This window comes from Pan troglodytes, chromosome 6 (assembly GCF_028858775.2).
Source record: "Pan troglodytes isolate AG18354 chromosome 6, NHGRI_mPanTro3-v2.0_pri, whole genome shotgun sequence".
Taxonomy (NCBI): domain Eukaryota; kingdom Metazoa; phylum Chordata; class Mammalia; order Primates; family Hominidae; genus Pan; species Pan troglodytes.
In genome coordinates, this window is record NC_072404.2 from 97,251,689 (window position 1) to 97,271,212 (window position 19,524).

The window sequence follows — 19,524 nt, forward strand, 5'->3', positions numbered from 1 at the left end:
GCTCCGGCTCCGGTTCCGGCTCCGGTTCCGGCCCCGGCCCCGGGCCCGGCCAGAGCTGAGTCCGGACTCAGCCAAAGCCCCTCGCCTTCAGCTTCCCAGACGTCCGACCAGTGGAAAATTAGCATACCTGGGGGAGAAGGCAGCTGGAGGGCCGGCAGTCCTGGCAAACCTAGAAGGCGGGAATAACCCTGGTGACGGGCGGGGCCGGGCTCCGGCGCTAACTGCATCCACTAGGTTTGGTCAACACAGAGCCGCGCCAACTCTCTGAGGCTGCGCCAAGACCTGAAGCGGCGGACCGAGAGCCCGGGTCTGAGACTGAGAGAGCATCGGAATGGAGGCGGGGCAGAGGCGGAGACACAACCTGCAGGGACAGAGCGAGGCGCGAGAAGGACGGCGGCGTGAGGGGGCGGGGCGCGCAGCGCGAGAAGGCGGGCACGAGGGGCGAGCGCGAGGCGGGGCACGGCGCGTGGCGTGAGACGGGGCGGGGCGCGCGTATCGGCGCCGCGGCCGCGTGACGCGTTTTCAAATCTTCAACCGCCGCAGCCCACTCGTTTGTGCTTTGCGCCTTCCTCCTCCGCGCCTTGGAGCCGGATCCGGCCCCGGAAACCCGACCTGCAGACGCGGTACCTCTACTGCGTAGAGGCCGTAGCTGGCGGAAGGAGAGAGGCGGCCGTCCTGTCAACAGGCCGGGGGAAGCCGTGCTTTCGCGGCTGCCCGGTGCGACACTTTCTCCGGACCCAGCATGTAGGTGCCGGGCGACTGCCATGAACTCCGGAGCCATGAGGATCCACAGTAAAGGACATTTCCAGGGTAAGAAGCCCCTCCTCCGCCTGCAGTCCCTTTAATCCTTTCCTCCCCTCGTGGTTCCACCATTGATTCTTCAGACTTCTCCCGCCGGGTCCTCAGCTTCTTTTCTTCTGACCGGCCTCTGGGGTCTGAAGGAAGGAGCCCCGTTCAGTGTTGTGCCTGAGAAGGAACGGATCCTGACCCGGCCCCTCGAGCGCTCTGCCGTTTACAGCGGCGGTCCCAGATTCATTCCCGGTCGTGCCTTCGGTTGAAAACTAGCAAACAATGTGCAGATCCGGGACCTCGCCGGGACTGCGGCGCTGTCTGCTCCCGGGCTCTCGCATATGCTAAGCCTCCGCCCGGGCCCTTGGAGGCGACGGACTGCATCCTCAATTTAAAGTCAGACGCGCTCGTGGCTTTTCGCTTCAGGATTAGATTGAGTGATTGTGGGTGGATTTTTGGTCTTACCCTTGAAAGTTTATTTTCCTTTCCTCATAAGTTGGGGGAAAGCATTGTATTTCAAACACCCCATTGCTGGTTTCAACATTACAAACAGGGAAACAAAAGCAAATTTCCATTTTCAGTCACTTTATTTGGGGAAACATTCCAGCACCTAAGTTTTTTGTACAGGTGTTTGTGTGTGTGTAGTAACTACCAATTTAAGAACAGATTGCGTTTGAAAAATTAATTTTTAAAGCAGTTGCTTGGATCTCAGATCTGTTTTTAATGAAAATAATGAAAGGTTCTTCGTAATGGACCGTTAAGTTCTTAATACGTAGACAAATTGTATGTGAAATGGACCGTTTAGTTGTTAATATGCAGACAAACTTTATATGAAACTAAAACTTCAGCAGTCTGAAACCCTTGAGGACTAGGTTATTCTGCGTAACAGAGGATTCTTTCATCGCTAAATGAAGTTTAAACACCAGTTTTGAATGTTCAGCAGAATGGCAGATGCTCAATAAATAGTTGAGTATTAAATATCCCCATGGAGTTTACATCCTAAAAAAAGAAAATCTTTCAAAAGAGTTTTATATAGTTCCGTGCCTCAGGAATAAACACACGAATATTTCTTGCTGAGTCAACTATTATTTTACAATATGCGGTCTGTGAAAGTATATAGGGCATTTTGCCTCTATCCTAAGTAGTACTACAAAGAAATACATTTCAATGCTAATAACTTAAACTGGTAGGGTTGTAAGGATTTTTATTCTGTAATATTGTATAATGAAATATTTTAAAAATAGTAAAAGTGTCCGTGTAAAACATCTGATTCTAAACATCTTTAATAGGTGGAATCCAAGTCAAAAATGAAAAAAACAGACCATCTCTGAAATCTCTGAAAACTGATAACAGGCCAGAAAAATCCAAATGTAAGCCACTTTGGGGAAAAGTATTTTACCTTGACTTACCTTCTGTCACCATATCTGAAAAACTTCAAAAGGACATTAAGGATCTGGGAGGGGTAAGTGAAAACCCTACACTGGCATAGAAGGAAAAATTTGTAACTAGTACTTTCTACTATGTAATCATTTAAATTTTTCATTTTGGAAAACGCTTCTATTAGCACCAAGCTTAACATTTTTATCAGCTGTTTATCGTTAACGAAAAACCATTTGTTTTAACCTTTTGTGCACTGACAGACCTTTCATGTTTCTCTGATTAGCAGTCTAGTATAAAGTTCTTAGAGTGTAAGACTCCCCTGTCCTAGTGGAACTGCTCATTGACTGCTTACTGTAATGTTGGAATGTCCTCCAGATAACAGCAATTTCTTGATTATGAATCTTGGGGAGCTACATAAGTTTGTCTGGACTAGTGTAACAGTTAAGAATGTTACTACAGAACACCCATGCAAACCACACAGTTAAAATTGTTCCTAAATGATACAGATGTTGTTTCAACAGAATGAATGTTATTAAAGGAAAAGAAATTTGCATTAAGAATCTGGAATACCATCTTTCCTACCTTATACACTGATTAGATGATTGGGAAATTAGAAAACTCAGGCAAAATTCTAGGACCTTAATAGGATTAAGGTTGATATTGGCTGAATTTTGGCAAATGAGGTAATTAAGACTTTTTTCTGTTTAAAAGGTTCATGCTGGACTTTGACTTTCTGAAGGTCTGCGTCTTTGAATGTCTAAACTGATCCTTTCATTCCCAGACTAGTAACTTTTCAATTTATTTTTATTTTTATTTTGAGACGGAGTCTCATTCTATATGGCCTAGGTTGGAGTGCAGTGGTGCGATCTCAGCTCACTGCAACCTCCTCCTCCCAGGTTCAAGTGATTCTTGTGCCTCAGCCTCTGTCTCCTGAGTAGCTACGATTACAGGCATGTGCTACCACTCCTGGGTAATTTTTGTATTTTTAGTAGAGTCAGGGTTTCACCATGTTGCCCAGGCTGGTCTCAAACTTCTGACCTCAGGTGATTTGCCCACCTCAGCCTTCTAAAGCGCTGGGATTGCAAGCATGAGCCCTCCAGGCCCAGCCGATTCCCAGACTAGAAACTTATCAGAAGAACATGTGCTAACAGGTTTCCTGGAACTGTTAATATGATATTTTATTTACTTATCTCTGAAAAGTTATTCTACTTTTTTACTATTCATTTTGTTAAACTAAAACACTGTCACATGCTTGTAATAGTTGTATTTATGGTAATGATCATATGACAGCATTCTTAAAGGTCATGTTTTCTAGGCCTGCCACCCTATTGACTATACACCTATTAAGAGTATCTTAATGTGTTAAGGACCTTAGACATTGAGTAAAAAATACCCCTTCATCTTAGAAACAAAGTACTTGAGGTCCAGAGAAAGTAAATGGCCCAATTAGAGCAGTATTAGCTTCTTAATTCCCACAGCAACATAGTACCTGCACCATTCTGTTCCTCTAGCAATCAATGGCTACAAATGGCTATCTGGCTGGTAATTCACACCTGTAATCCTAGCACTTTGGGAGGCCAAGGCAGGTAGATGACTTGAGGCCAGGAGTTTAAGACCAGCCTGGGCAACATGGCAAAACTCCATGTCTACTGAAAAATACAAAAATTAGCCAAGCATGGTGGTGCATGCCTGTAGTCCCAGCTATTCAGGAGGCCGAGGCATGAGCATCGCTTGAACCTGGGAGGCGGAGGTTGCAGTGAGCCAAGATTGTGCCACTGTACCCCAGTATGAGTGACAGTGAGACCCTATCTCCCAAAAAAAAAAAAAAAAAAAAGGTAGCTCAAAGTAGCTATCTGATACAGTTTGATGACAATTTTCTCAAATATGATGAACAACCCATTAACTCTAGGTCTAATGGTCTAAATCAGTGATACTTAGATTTGTGTTTTTATCAGTAGAACCCTTTAAACAAAATAATATTCAGAAGTCCAATGTGTAAAGCCTGTAAAAAGGGAACTCCTTGGGCTAAAACAGCAGTACAGAGGCTAAAGCAAGAATCACTTGCCCCGTCACCTTCTTTCTTCTATCTCCACAGCAGTTCCTGAGGTAATTGCAAGAAATAAATTTTGAATTACTTCTGCCATACATAATAGTTGAGGGACCTTTTGGTTTTACATACTTAGTCTTTACTCCTGAAATGATTGAAGTAGACCAGTGAAGTTAGGAGCATATTAAGGGTGTAAGTTCCCAAATTTTCCTTTGGATTTCCCAAAAATCCAAAGCTGTGGATTTTCAACGGAATTTGATTTATTAACTTTCTCCTAAAAAATGTCTTATTTATTGAATTCTGATCTTCCCATACTATCTTTTCTATAATTAATGATATTTAATCCTCAGGTCCTGGTTTCTGTCTTCAGCACATTTACTGTTTCTATCACTAAAAAAGATTTTGTCATAAAGATCTCCTACATGAGTTAATTTATCTTCACATCATTACTTTAGGTGCCTTTTTAATTCACCATTTCACGTACTTTGGTTTCTATAATCTCGGTGAAAACATCTTAATATCCCATTTATCTGCAGAGTATGCTTCTGACAAATTTAACCACTGAGAGCACAGCACCCAGATTCTGATATAAAGGGGAAATACCTTTAATAGTGCAAGAAAAGTAGGTGTTACAGAACCATCTAAGGAGGACATGGGATCAGCCACAGTTAGGTCCATGTCTAAATAGTTTTGGCTAAAATAAGGCAATTGGAGAGGAACAGAAATGTAGGCTGATACCTTGGCGTATTAGCTTGAACAGTAAAAGGTTTGATGTTCGTCATGATCACCTTGAGTCATCAGAAAATACGTTTTGAGTTTACTCTTTAAATGGCATAGATTCAACAATATCTAATACATTGAAGACCCTGGTAAAATTGATTCAACAAATGTTTGAGTATGATGTGCACTGCACTCTGTGTTTTGGTAGATTCAAAAATGAATCCAGCCGGGCTCGGAGGCTCACGCCTGTAATCCTAGCACTTTGGGAGGCTGAGTTAGGCGGATCACTTGAGGTCAGGAGTTTGAGACCAGCCTGGCCAACATGGTGAAACCCCATCTCTACTAAAAATACAAAAATTTAGCTGGGCATGGTGGCGCACACTTGTAATCCCAGCTACTGGGGAGGCTGAGGCAGGAGAATCTCTTGAACCTGGGAGGTGGAGGTTGCAGTGAGCCAAGATTGTGCCACTGCACTCCACCTGGGCAACAGAGCGAGACTGTGTCTCAAAAGAAAAATAAAATAAAAAATGAATCCTTATGTCCGTCCCATCCTCATGTTCTAACCTAGCTAGAGATGACATTGGTACAAGTAATTGTGTTAATAATACAACATAGAATGTCAAGAGAAAGGAGAGATTAGTTCCAGCTGAGGAATTGTGGGTTTTGTTCACACACAATTGGAACACGGCTTTGAAGAATGATGAAGATTTGGGCATGTGGGAATTCATTCAAAAATTATTCCACCACTGTCTCCAGTATATCAGCACTATTTTAGATCCTAGAGATACAAAAATAAGTAAAATATAACCCTCTAGGTATTCTTTGTCTAGTGGAAACCTCAGACAACTGAATAATTTATGTTAGAGTGTTGTCAATGCTTTGAAAGAAATATGTAGAAATTGCTATTAGAACACAGAGATAGGAATGATTAACTCTGCCCTTCGGAATCAACAGAGATAAAGTTTGAGCTGGATCTTGAAGTCTTAGTTAGCAAGGCAAATAGACATACTAAATAGAGGAAAGCATATTTAAAATATATGTCAATGCAGTTTGTTTGTACAACTACTAATGTTGCAGTGGGATTTGAGCTTAGGATATAGGTGGGGGAAGTGACAGCAAACAAAATTATATTAGGGCTAGATTGCAAAGGGCGTTTTATTCACTCTAAGGAGTTTTAACTCTGTAAGAAATTAAAAACCAAAGGAAATAAGTGGTACTAACATAAGAACAGACATACAGACCAATAGAGTAGAACAGAGAACCCAGAAATAAACCCTTGCATATATGGCTAATGGATTTTCAAGAAGGGTGCCAAGACCATTCATTGGGGAAAAGATGATCTTTTCAACAGCTGGTGCTGGGAAAACTGGATATCTACATGCAGAAAAATGAAGTTGGACCTTTACTGTCATATGCGTAAATGAGCTCAAAATGGATCTAAGATTTATTTGTAAGAACTGAAACTCTTAGTGGAAAATATAGGGAGAGATCTTCATGACATTGGATTTGGCAGTGATTTCTTGGATATGATACCAAAATCATGTGCAACAAATGAAAAGTATGAAATTGGACTTCATCAGGATTAAGAACTTTTGTGCCTCAAAGGACATTTTCAGGAGTGAAAGAACGCACAGAATTGCAGGAAATCTTTGCAAATTGTACATCTGCTAAGGGATTAATATCCAGAATACTTATATAAAGAACTTCTGTGACCCACGAACAAAAGGACAAATGGCCCAATTTAAAAATGGACAGAGGAACTGAAAAGACATTTACTCAGAAAAGATATACTAATGGCAGATAAGTACATGAAAAAATGTTCAACATCACTAATCATTAGGGAAATGTCAATCAGTAATCACTTAACACCTGTTAGGATGGTTACTGTTAACCAGAAAAATAACAAGTGTTAACAAAGATTTGAAGAAGTAGAACCCTTGTGCACTCTGAGTGGTAGTGTAACACGATATAGCCACCATACAAAATAGTATGGGTAGTTTCTGAAAAAAGTAAAAAATTGAATTACTATATGATTTTGCAATTCCATTTCTGGCTATACATCCAAAATAATTGAAAGCAGGGTTTCAAAGATATTTATTATTCACAATAGCTAAAAAGTGTGAACAGCCTTAATGTCCAACAAGTAAATAGATAAAGAAGAGGTTGTATATACATACAATAGAATATTATTCAGCTTTAAAAAGGAATGAAATTCTAATACATGCTACAACATGGGTGAACCACAAAAAACGTGCTAAGTGAAGGAAGCCAGTTACAAAAGAACAAATGTAGGATTCCATTATATGAGTTATCTAGAATAGCCAATTTCAGAGATGGAAAGTAGAATAAAGGTTATGAGGGGCTGGGAAAAATGAGGAATGAGGAGTTATTGTTTAATGGGTACAGACTTTCAGTTTGGGATCATGGAAAAGTTATAGAAATGTTTTAGTAGTGATGGTTGCATAATGTGAATGTACTTACTGCCGTTAAATTGTACACTTAAAAATGGTTAAAATGGCTAATTTTATATTTGTCACAATAAAAGTGTATAGGAGATCGGGTTTCTTATGAAAAATTAGAACCTCTGACATTACTAGGGCCTCATATTTATGAAAATGAAGGCAGTATTTGATGTGTGAATTATTTGTATTATTGCCTGGCCCTTATAGGCATTTGAGTCTAATCCCTGGAATAAATAAATGTAGGTACATTATTTACTGTTCAATGAAAATGAATGTTGGTCAGAAAAGAAATGATTTGCACTTAACCAAGGAGGCCACTGGTCTCAGTAGCAAATGCTGCTTAATGCTTAGATGAAGTTAACTTATCTGTTACACACTTCATTTTTATTATCATTTTTAGTGTGGGATCCTATAGAAAATAGATACAGCTATTTAAAATATTCTGAGAAGTCTTTCATGGATGTAAATTGTTACTGCTTATTAATGATTCACAATTTACTTCTGCTTAGTGGGTATTTATAGTATACATATTTATACTATGTATTTTTCTAATAATATTAGTATTCTACTTAGTATTTACTTCTCCCTATTTTTATTTGCCTGACCCTGGCGATCTTTAATAACCTTCACTTTGGTACATGTCTTTATAAGTAAATTCAGATACTTAGGCGGTGGTTTTCAAACATTTTAGTAAAGAAATTCTATTCAAACAGTCTTACACTCTTAAGTGTAAAGGTTCTCTCCATCCTGTAAGTTGAAGCCTCAAGGGAAGGTGTAATAATGATTGATTTAGACTTGTATTGTCTGCTATGGTAACCATTAGTGATATGTGGCTATTAAATTTAAAGTCTTTAAAATCAAATTTAAAAATCAGTGGCTTGAGCTAGGCGCAGTAGTGTGTGCCTGTACTCTCAGGTACTTGGGAGGTTGAGGTAGGAGGCTCTCTTGAGCCCAGGAGTTCAGGGCCAACCTGGGCAACATAACAAGACCCCATCTCTTAAGAAACAAAAAATTCAGTGGCTTAATCACACTACCAAGGCCATTTCAAATGCTTTGGTAAGTTGTATTGGACACTGCTGCTTTAGATCATGGGCTTGAGTCAGAATGCCTATGTTCAAATTATATTATTTGCTACTGGGTAACATTAAGCAAGTCACCTCTCTTCACTTTTTATCCTGCAGAAAATGTAGATAGTATCATGAGGCTGTTCCATAGATTAAGTTAATTAACATATATAAAGTATTTAAGAATAGTATCCAGCACATGCTGCTGTTGTGCTGTTATAGGAGCTCTTATACTTCCTCAGAGTTCTAGGTTCAGAAAAATACAGTATAAAAACCACCAATTTATGAAATAATTGCATCAAATTGAAATTTTTTACTGTGCTTGGCATATGAAACAGTTTATGGTTTTTATGACCTAGTTGAAAATACCTTGGTGGCATGTGCCTATAGTCCCAGCTGTTCAGAAGGCCAAGGCGGGAGGATCACTTGAGAACACGGGGTTGAGGCTGCAGTGAGCTATGATTGTGCCACTGCACTCTAGCCTGGATAACACAGTGAGACCGTGTTTCTTAAAACAAATTTATAAATAAAAATACTTTGTTCTCTTCTAGCGAGTTGAAGAATTTCTCAGCAAAGATATCAGTTATCTTATTTCAAATAAGAAGGAAGCTAAATTTGCACAAACCTTGGGTCGAATTTCTCCTGTACCAAGTCCAGAATCTGCATATACTGCAGAAACCACTTCACCTCATCCCAGCCATGATGGAAGTTCATTTAAGTCACCAGACACAGTAAGTCTCTTAAATATGCTTTGAGACTCAGAAGGGCTATATCCTGAAGATCTCCTGGTTTTTAATAGCAAGGTGGCAGTAGAGTTTACTTATGTAGAACATTTGCAAAGCCACATGATATGTGGCTCTCTAGTCCTCAATAAGGTTGCTGTCTTTTAGGAAGGTGGGTTTTTCCTAATAGTTCTTGTGTAATCATACTCTGATTGCTTAGGTATACCCTTGTATTTAGGGATGGCGTGTAGTTTTTAGAATAATTTATAACTAAAAAGTTAAGAGCAGATCATTCTTTGAAGAAGAAATAGAAACCTTTTTAATTTTCAGAGCAGGGGTCAGCAAACTCTGGCCCATGGGCCAAATCCAGTCTGTTGCCTTTTTTGTACAACCTGCAGGTTAAGCATGGTTTTTACATTTTCAAATAGTTGTGTAAAAATATCAAAAGAATATTTTGTGACAAGTAGAAATTTTATGACATTCAGATTTCATTGTCATAATGTTTTATTGGAACACAGCCATACCTGTTTGTTTAGGTATAATCTGTAGTTGTTGTGTTTTAGGCAGAATTGAATAGTTGCTGTAGAGACCATATGGCCAACAAAGCTTAAAATGTGTACTGTCTGGTCCTTTGCATAAAAAGGTTGCCAGCCCCTATTCTAGAATTATTGAAATCACATCCCTACCACTCCATGGCCAGTAAATTGAAAGATGCAAGGAAAGACAAATTAAATTGATTTAATTGGGTGTGAGGTGGGATAGGATCAAATGAGAGATAAAATGTTTATTTCAGTTTTTAGGTTGAAGTGTAATTAAGTTATTATTTTACAATATTCTCCTCGACTTACCTATTATAGCCATTTGAAAATTAAGGAAAATGAGGAGAAAACAGAAGAAATGAGTCAGAAAGGAGCTATCACTTGAAAAAAGAGTTACAATACATAGAAGAAAGAATGGAAAAGAGATCAAGAAAGGACCATGCATTCTCTGAGTTAACGCTTTTTTGGAGCAAGGAGACAATACACCAGCGATTCCAAAATAATTGTTGGTTATGGCATTTCAACGAGTTTTCCTAGTACTTTATTTAAAAAGTGAAGTAACGGCTGGGTGCGGTGGCTCACGCCTGTAATCCCAGCACTTTGGGAGGCTGAGGTGGGTGAATCACGAGGTCAGGAGTTCAAGACCAGCCTGGCCAACATAGTGAAACCACATCTCTACTTAAAAAAAATACAAAAATTAGCCGGGCATGATGGTGCATGCCTGTAGTCCCAGCTACTTGGGAGGCTGGGGCAGGAGAATCACTTGAACCCGGGAGGCAGAGGTTGCAGTGAGCTGAGATCACACCACTGCACTCTAGCTTGGGCGACACAGCAAGACTTTGTCTCCAAAAAAAAAAAAAAAAAAAAAAAAAGTGAAATAACATGTGAAAACAGTATATAAAATTTATTGTTTTTCTTAAATCTCTGATTTAATAGGAACTAAAATGTAAGCCAATTAATTATAAAGAATTCCCGTGAAACCTAGCTATTTTATTTTTCATGTTGAATAGAATTTACTACAAAACCAAAGAGGTCACCCAAAAAAGAGAAACTTTTTAATATGAGACCCAAAAGTTCTCTTTTCTTAGCTGCTTTACCTTTTTAACCTGTTCTCCAGTTAAGCACTATGTTTTAAATTTTTCTGGTCTTTTTATAGGTGTGTTTAAGCAGAGGAAAATTATTAGTTGAAAAAGCTATCAAGGACCATGTAAGTAGGAACTATAAAGATTCACATTGTACATTTTGTTATTAAAAACTCAACTGGAAATTACAGATATTCTTGAAATTTTCCTTTCCACATTTTTAGGCAAAAGCCTGAATCTCAGCATATATTTTATTTTACAAAGAACTTACTTTTCATGTAGAAACATCCCCATCTTGTGGCCTTTTAAAATATTACTGGAAACTTAAAACTTGCCTTATAGTTTTCATTAAATTACCAAGGACCTGGGTATAAAGTGGGATTGATTTTAGGAATTCTATAGAAAATCTTGATGTCCTAGCTATTGTAACTCTATAGGGTCTGTTACAAATAACTGCCTTAGTGACATTAAACTTCAAATAATTGAATTTTTATTAAAATTTAGCTCATCTTAAATAATTTCCTAGAACAACCATAAAACTTTTTTTTTTTACAGGATTTTATTCCTTCAAATAGTATATTATCAAATGCCTTGTCATGGGGAGTAAAAATTCTTCATATTGATGGTAAGGATTTTATAATTGTTTTTTGACAGTATTTCTTTTAAGTGTCCATGTCTGTCCTTTGGTTCCTGACTTTACATAGTGAAATTTTGATAGCAGGGATGTCTTAATCTGTTTCCTATTGCTTATAACAGAATACCTGAAACTGGGTAATGTACAAAGAAAAGAAATTTATTTCTTACAGTTATGGAGACTAAGAAGTCCCGGGTCAAAGGGCTGCATCTGGTGAGGGCCTTCTTGTTGGTGGAGACTCTGCAGAGTCTTGAGGCAGCACAGAGTATCACATGGTGAGGGGCTGAGTGTGCTAGCTCAGGTCTCTCTTTCTCTTTTTATAAAGATATCAGGTCCACTCCCATGATAACCCATTAATCCATGAATTCCCTCTTAAAGGTCCCATCTCTCAGTAAGTACTGTCACACTGGGGATTAAATTTCAACATGAGTTTTAGAGGAGACAAACATTCAGACCATAGCATAAGAGATACCTATAATGGTAAATTCTTTATCTAATTTAACTACAAGAAAATATCACTGTTTAACTCCAAGAGTAAAATTGCTAATCTTAAAACCTTCTTTCTTTTAATAAAGACATTAGATACTACATTGAACAAAAGAAAAAAGAGTTGTATTTACTCAAGAAATCAAGTACTTCAGTAAGAGATGGGGTATGTTTTCTTTTTCAATTTTTAAAGTGACCAAGCTTGGTTTTTTTATTTATGTATTTGCAAAGTTTTCCTCCCAAGCAGAAAATATCCTAGGAGCAAGCCTGTGTATGATGTGCCTGTTTCTGTTATTCAAATAAATCGAGTGTCATTTAACTTTAGGGTTGTACTCACCAGGTAAAAGTTGTTCCTGGAATAGTGGCATAGGTCGCTTCCTCAGCCCCCTTTTGTTACTGCTGTTTTGTAACAGGTACTTTTATTTATTCTGTAGAAAAAACACTAAAATCAGCCTGTTGTATAAACATTCCTAATGTAAGTAATGTACTTCTTTTTGGAATATAAATATGTACTATCCTTTTCAACTGCTCTAAATGGTATAACAAAATCTCGTTTTAGCATAGCTAACTGGCCTGACCTTGAAATACTTGTTAAACAACCACATTGGTTGTTAACATTCTGTTAAACCTAATGTTCCCATTATCTTCAGTCCCTTTCCTTTTCCTTGTTGCTTCTTTGAAGCATCTATACAGTTTCAGGCTTTTTCCATCCTTTAAAACAAATACAGTAAAACCTCCCTTGATCCCACATCCCTACCTACCTATTATCTAATCCTTGTAATTCCTCATCCAAAGTTCTCAGATCTCTACTTTTATACTTGCCATTCACTTTTCAACCTACAAGGTATAAAACTTCTGACCAGTTTTCCAAATCATTTTGATACTTTTTAAACCCAGTCATATTGGTTCTCTCAGCTGTTGTCCATTTCTTCCTTAAACTTTTCTATTCTCTTCAGAAATTTCATCTCTTAGCTTTCTCCTGGTCTCTTCATATTTCTCAGACCATTCTTTTGTGGCCTACTTTTCCTTTGTTCAATATTTAAATGACAGGGATCTAAAAATAATAAACTGATAAGAGTGTATATAGAGACATGAAGCCATAGTAGGATGGCATATTTTAGAAATCTTGTATAGCATAATACAGCCTGATCTTTGAGTGTGCCAGTGACAAAAGATAAAGCTGGAAAAACCAGCATGTTAAGATTATAAAGTACCTTGCACTATATAAAGGAGTTAGATTTTTATCTTGGAGAGTTTGGAAAATTATGGAAAGATTATAAATAGAGTAACCTGATTGGATAGTCATTTTGGAAAGATCTTCTGGTTGACAGTAAAGAATGAATTATTTGGCAAGACTGAAAAATGGCTTTTGAACTCTTGAACAATTTTTTTTTTTTTTTTTTTTGAGGCAGGCCCTCCCCCTCTGTCATCCAGGCTGGAGTACAGTGGTGCCATCTCAGCTCACTGCAACCTCCTCCTCCCGGGCTCAAGCGATCCTCCCACCTCAGCCTCCCAAGTAGCTGGGACTACAGGCATGAGCCACCGTACCTGGCTAGTTTTTGTATTTTTTGTAGAGACGGGGTTTCACCATGTTGCCCAGGCTGGTCTCGAACTTCTGAGCTCAAGCTATCCACCCGCCTCAGCCTCCCAAAGTGCTGAGATTACAGCCATAAGCAACCACACCCAGCCCTCATTTTTTACTGAATACATTTTATAGGATGACCACTTGGTATATACATGCCGTATATAAGGCTGCATAAACTTTTTATGCATTTCTCATTTTTAATAAATTCACATTTATATAAGGATAATTTGCAGAAAGCAACAAAGTAGTATTTAAATAAAACTATCAATCAAAGTGTAAAAATGATTTGGAAAACTGGTCAGAAGTTTTATACCTTGTAGGTTGAAAAGTGAATGGGAAATATAAAAGTATAGATCTGAGAACTTTGGATGAGGAATTACAAGGATTAGATAATAGGTATGGGTTAAAAATTTAAATGACTATTTCCAAATTTTCACAAAATATAAGTGGATATTCCTGTATTGGACTTTGCTAAATGGCATATAAATTGCCTCTACCACACTTAGCAGATTGTTTGGATTGTATATAGAAGTAAATGTTTAAAAAAATGTAAACTCATAAGGACATTTATGGACTCTGAATACACAAATTATGTCTGTCTTCATGTATATGTGTATATATATCTGAAATAAGTTTCATAGAACAATAGTTACCCTCCTTAATGTGGCGGATATTAATATTTCTATGGTATTTTCATTTCTTAAAAATATTGATCACAACTCTGAATTGACTTTATAGCCTACTGATAGGTCACAGTTTGCAGTTTAAAAAGCATTCTGGGGGCTAAGCATGGTGGCTTATGCCTCTAATCCCAGCACTTTGGGAGGCCAAGGTGGGCAGATCACACGAGGTCAGGATACCAGCATGACCAACATGGTGAAACCCCCATCTCTACTAAAAATACAAAAATGCCCGGTGTGGTGGTGCATGCCTGTAATCCCAGCTACTTGGAAGGCTGATAGAGGAGAATCACTTGAAGCTGGCAGGCAGAGGTAGCAGTGAGCTGGGATCACCCCCACTGCAGTCCAGCCTGGGTGACAGAGTGAGACTCCATCTCAAAATAAATAAATAAATGGATGGATGGATAGATAGCATTCTGGGATGTTATGTCAGTGATCCTGAGAAATGTTCAAGGCCTGGCTTAAGGCAATAACAAAGGGGAGGGGAAGATTTGAAAGATACTTAATTGGTTTCAGTGCCTAGTCAGTGTCTTGAGTCTAGTATTTACTAGATTATTAACATCATAAAGACCAAGTTTAGTCCTCATCATTCCTTCAGTAGTAACAAATATTAAATGCCTGCTATGTGCCATGCAGTAGGAGCCCTCATAAAACGAAGAAAAGATAAAATAGCTATGAAACAGATCTTAATCTTTCTTCTAAAATAAAAATGATAATAATACCAAATATCTTGATAGTCCAGAATCTATATCTGGTTGAATTGATACTCATACTGGAAATTTTTATTTTGGTATATAAGAAAGGAATGTTTCTGGAAAATTTTTAGTTTGCCAAGTACTAAAACAAAATTAGTGAAATTACATTTAAGAGTCTTGAATGGACATGTATAAATTTCAAAATGTTTATTAGGTTCCCATAAATGTTCTTGTTAGTATGTATCTTATTTAAAATATGGTAATTGGATAAATGTATTTTACTCATTGCTTTATTTAAAGTGCTTTGAGGTTTGGGCTTTTCTTTTTTTTTTTTTTTTTCCAGTTTACTCAAAACTTATTTTGTCGAATTTTTTACATACATGTGCAGGAGGAATATTGGTCTTTTTCTTTGATGTCTTTGTCTGGTTTTAGTGGAATGTTTAATCCTATTTTCAGAACACACTGATATGTGTTCCTGTTTCTGTTTTCCAGAGAAGTTTTTATAGAATTGTTTTTATTTCTTTAAATGTTTGGTAGAATTTACTAGCAAGGCTATCTAGCCCTGACATTTTTCTTTGTTGGAAGATTCTTAACTATGAATTCAATTTATTCATTAGATATAGGATAATTCAGGTTATTTTCTCTTCAGTGCATGTTGGTAGTCTGTTTTTCAAGGAATTTGTCCATTGTGTCTTGGTTGTCAAATTGATGGGCAAAGAGTTGTTTCTAATACTCCCTTATTAACTTTGTAATGTCTATAGGAACTGTAATAAAGTCCCCTCTTCCATTCCTGATAATGCTATTTTGTGTCTATTCCTTTTTTTCTTAGTCAATCTGGCTAGAGTTTTACCAGTTATTAATATTTTCAAGGAAACAGCCTTTAGTGGCATTGATTTTTTGTGTGTGTGGTTTTCTGTTTTCAGTTTTATTGATTTCTGCTCTTATTTCTTTTCTTCTGCCTATTTTGGGTTTATATTTCTATTTGTAGTTTCTTAGGTAAAAAGCTTGAATCATTGATTTGAGACCTTTCTTTTATCTTAATGCTATAAATTTTCTTTAAGCTTTCCTTTAGCTGCATCCCATACATTTTACACTGGATATTTTATCAATAGACTTTATTTTTTTAGAGAAGTTTTTGGTTCCCAGTAAAATCTAATGAAAGGTACAGAGATGTTTTACATACTCCTTGTCCTAACATCCCACACCAGAGTGGTACATTTGTTATAATCGATGAACTTAACATTGACACATCATTATCATCCAAAGTTCATAGTTCACATTTTGGCTCACTTTTAGTGTTGTACATTCTGTGAGTTTTGACAAGTATGATTATGACGTGTGTCCATCATTATAGTATCATACAGAATGGTTCCACTGCCCTAAAAATCTTCCGTGTTTATCCCCTCATTCCCTTAAACCCCAGATAACTCCTGATGCTTTTACATTCACCATGGTTTTGCCTTTTCCACAGTGTCATATAGTTGGAATCATACAGTGTGTTTCCTTTTTTGATTGGCTTCTTTCACTTGGTAATGCTTATTTAAGGTTCCTCCATGTCTTTTCATGGCTTGACAGCTCTTTTTAAAATCTGAGTAATATTTCATTTTCTATATGCACCACAGTTTATCCATTTACCTACTAAAGGACATCTTGGTTGCTTCCAAGTTCTGGCAGTTATGCATAAAGCTAATGTAAATATCCACGTGCAGGGTTTTTTTGTGGACATATTGTCAACTCATTTGGGTAAATAACCAAAGAGTATGATTGCTGCTTCACATAGTAAGACTAGGTTTAGTTTTGTTATAATATGCCAAACTGTCTTCCAAAGTAGTTGTGCCATTTTATATTCCCACCAGCAATGAATGAGAGTTCCTGTTGCTGATAGGTTGGATTTTCATCTTTATTCAATTAAAAATATTTTTAAATTTCTCTTGTGACTTACTCATTGTCCTGTGGGGTTACTTTTATCATTTGTTTCCAAATAGGAATTTTTCAGCTATCTTTCTGTTTACTGATTTCTATTTTAATTCTGTTATGGCCATATAACGTGCTTTTTATTATTTTAGTTTTAAAAAATTTATCAGAGTTACCCAGAATATAGTCTATCTTGGTAACATTCCATGTGCAGTTGAAGAAAATGTATATTCTGCTGTGGTTGGGTACAGTATTGTTTACAAGTCAGTTAGATCAACTTGAGTGATAGCGTTGCTCATGTTTTCTGTATCCAGGATATAGAAATGTTGCTCAGGCCTTGTTCTGTCCACTACTGAGAGAGAGGGATATTGAAATTACCAAGTAAAATTGTGGATTTGTCTAGTTTTCCTTTTAGTTCTAGTACAGTTTTGAGTCATTTTGAAGCCTGTTGTTGGATATGTACACATTTAATATTCTTATGTCTTCCTGGTGAATTGACCCTTCTAGCCTCTGTAATGCTCTCTCTTCTGTCCCTGTTAATTCTTATTCTGAAGTCTGCTCTCTGATGTAGACCATTCTGGCTTTATTTTTATTAGTATTTACATAGTACTTTTTGCAGTCTTTTGCATTTAACATATCTATATATTTAAAATGGACTTCTTGCAGATATTGTCTTTTTCATCAAATTTGGCAATCTGTCTTTTAATTGGTAGTTTAAGTGATTTATACTTAATGTAATTATTGATCTTGTATTTAGGTCTACCATCTTACTGTTAGTTTTCTGCTGATGCCCTCTGTATTTTATTTCTGTTTCCCCCTTTCCTGCCTTCTTTCAGATTGATCTGCCAGCTTTTTAACTCTCTTCATTTTTGTTGTTTTATTTTAGTGGTTGCTATAGGATTTACGATATACATGTGTGACCTTTCGCAATCTATCTTGAATTAATATTTACCTTCTTCAAATAAAATGTAGAAGCCTTAAAATATTCAAGCCCTTTTACCTTCCCCACCAACCTTTATGCCATAATGTTTAGTACATCTTCTTATAATGAAAATGTCACCAGACAATGTTAAACTTTTTGCTTGAAAAAGTCATATTTTAGGGCTGGGCCTGGTGGCTCACACCTGTCATCCCAGCACTTTGGGAGGCCAAGGTGGGTGGATCACTTTAGCTCAGAAGTTCGAGACCAGCCTGGGCAACATGGTGAAACCCCATCTCTACAAAAAATATATATATAAATTAGCCAGGCGTGGTGGCATGCGCCTGTAGTCCCACCTGCTTAGGAGGCTGAGGTGGCATGATGGCCTTAGCCCAAGAGGCGGAGGTTGCAGAGAGGCAAGATCATGCAACTGCTTGCGACAGGGAAAAAAAAGAAAAAAAAAAGTTGCGTTTTAAAGAAAGCGACAGGAGGAAAATAGTCCTATTAACCCAGATGTTAACCTTTCCATTACTCTTCCTTCCTGAAATTACAGGTTTTCTTCGGATATATCCCTTTAGCCTGAAGGACTTACTTTAGCATGTTTTAGAGCAAATCTGGTGGCACAAGGAATTCTCTGAGATATCCTTCATGTGATCATATCTTTACTGGAAAAAGAATCATGAATTGAGAGTTCTTTGTCTCAGCACCTTACTCTTGTCCTAAAACTGTCTTCTGGTCTCCATGGATTCTGACGAGAAATCTGCAGTTACTCAAATTGGTATTCATTTATATCTACTGTATCATTTTTCTCTGGCTGCTTTTAAGATTTTTTTCTTCATCTTTGGTTTCAGAAGTTCGATTGTGCCTACACTTGGTTCACTGAGCTTATTGATTTGTGTAAATTTATGTTTGGAAAGTTTTCAGCTATTATTTTGTTAATTTTTTTTCTTCACTAGTCTCTCCCCTCTTTTTCCACCATTCCAGTTGACAATAAAGTTAGACATCTTGATGTTATTCCACAGATCCCTGTGGCTCTTTTCCTTTTTTTCTTAGTCTTTTTTGTTTCCTCTTTTCTTCCAATTGGAGATTTCTATTCATTTGTCTTGAAGTTCACTAATACTTAATTGTGTCATACATGTTCTGCTATTGAGCTTATCCAGTGAATTTTGTTATCTCACTCAGATAGTATATTTTTCAGTCGTATTATTTTTGTTTGGTTCTTATTTGTAGTTTTTCTGCTGAGAATTTGTCTCTTTCCATTCATCTTAAGTGTGTTTACCTTTACTTTTAAAGTCTTTTTCTAATAATTACAATATCAGGAACATGTTGGGGTTGGCATCTGATTGTCCTTTTCTCTCAAAAATTGATAATGTTTTTCTGGTTGTTTACATGTGAAATTTAAGTTTTGACTGTATACTGGACATTCTAAATGTTGTGTAGGCCCTATATCCTGATAGTCTGTAGAATGCTGATTTTGTTTCTGCCATTGTTTTAGCGGACAGTCATCCCAGTTTTGTTCAGACTGTTCTGTCTTGGTTGTTGTGGGTGGGGTGGATCTAATCTCAGTTTCAATTTTCAAAGCCCTTGCTATGCTGCGTTGGGTCTATCCTTAGCATGTGCAACTTGGAGGTAAGCCCTGCACTTGCATGGATTTATATAGGGAATTAGGGATCCCTTTCTCTAACTTGCTCTTTTCATGGATTAATCTCCAGCTTGCAGTGGCCTCTTTCCCAGGTCTTCTAGTCAGAAAGTGAGGGTTTCTCAGTGTTAGCTTAAGCTTGTACTACCTTTACAATCTCAGCCTCC

General features: G+C 37.5%; 2 protein-coding genes across 30 annotated transcripts in view; one reads left to right on the plus strand and one right to left on the minus strand.

Moving 5' to 3' along the window:
• Positions 1–19,524, minus strand: part of SLC25A40 (solute carrier family 25 member 40) — a 100,212-nt gene that overhangs the window by 42,655 nt on the left and 38,033 nt on the right. For 9 of the 15 annotated variants that reach the window (XM_063814674.1, XM_063814682.1, XM_063814672.1 and 6 more), the window contains one exon: positions 12,263–12,353. The gene's annotated coding sequence lies outside the window, so the exon portion shown is untranslated. Of the gene's footprint in view, positions 1–127; positions 557–12,262; positions 12,354–19,524 lie in introns of those variants that run through there. The other 6 variants (XM_016945167.4, XM_063814676.1, XM_063814679.1 and 3 more) reach the window with 5 other exon arrangements.
• Positions 435–19,524, plus strand: part of DBF4 (DBF4 zinc finger) — a 31,660-nt gene continuing 12,570 nt past the window's right edge. For 3 of the 15 annotated variants that reach the window (XM_016945164.3, XM_063814668.1, XM_063814663.1), the window contains exons 1-6: positions 672–810; positions 2,079–2,159; positions 9,014–9,193; positions 10,880–10,930; positions 11,361–11,430; positions 12,015–12,091. Coding sequence is in view for 6 of the 15 variants with exons in the window: in XM_016945160.3 (XP_016800649.1) it covers positions 765–810; positions 2,079–2,251; positions 9,014–9,193; positions 10,880–10,930; positions 11,361–11,430; positions 12,015–12,091 (597 nt within the window). In the remaining 9 variants the exon portion in view is untranslated. Of the gene's footprint in view, positions 811–2,078; positions 2,252–9,013; positions 9,194–10,879; positions 10,931–11,360; positions 11,431–12,014; positions 12,092–19,524 lie in introns of those variants that run through there. The other 12 variants (XM_063814667.1, XM_063814666.1, XM_063814661.1 and 9 more) reach the window with 10 other exon arrangements.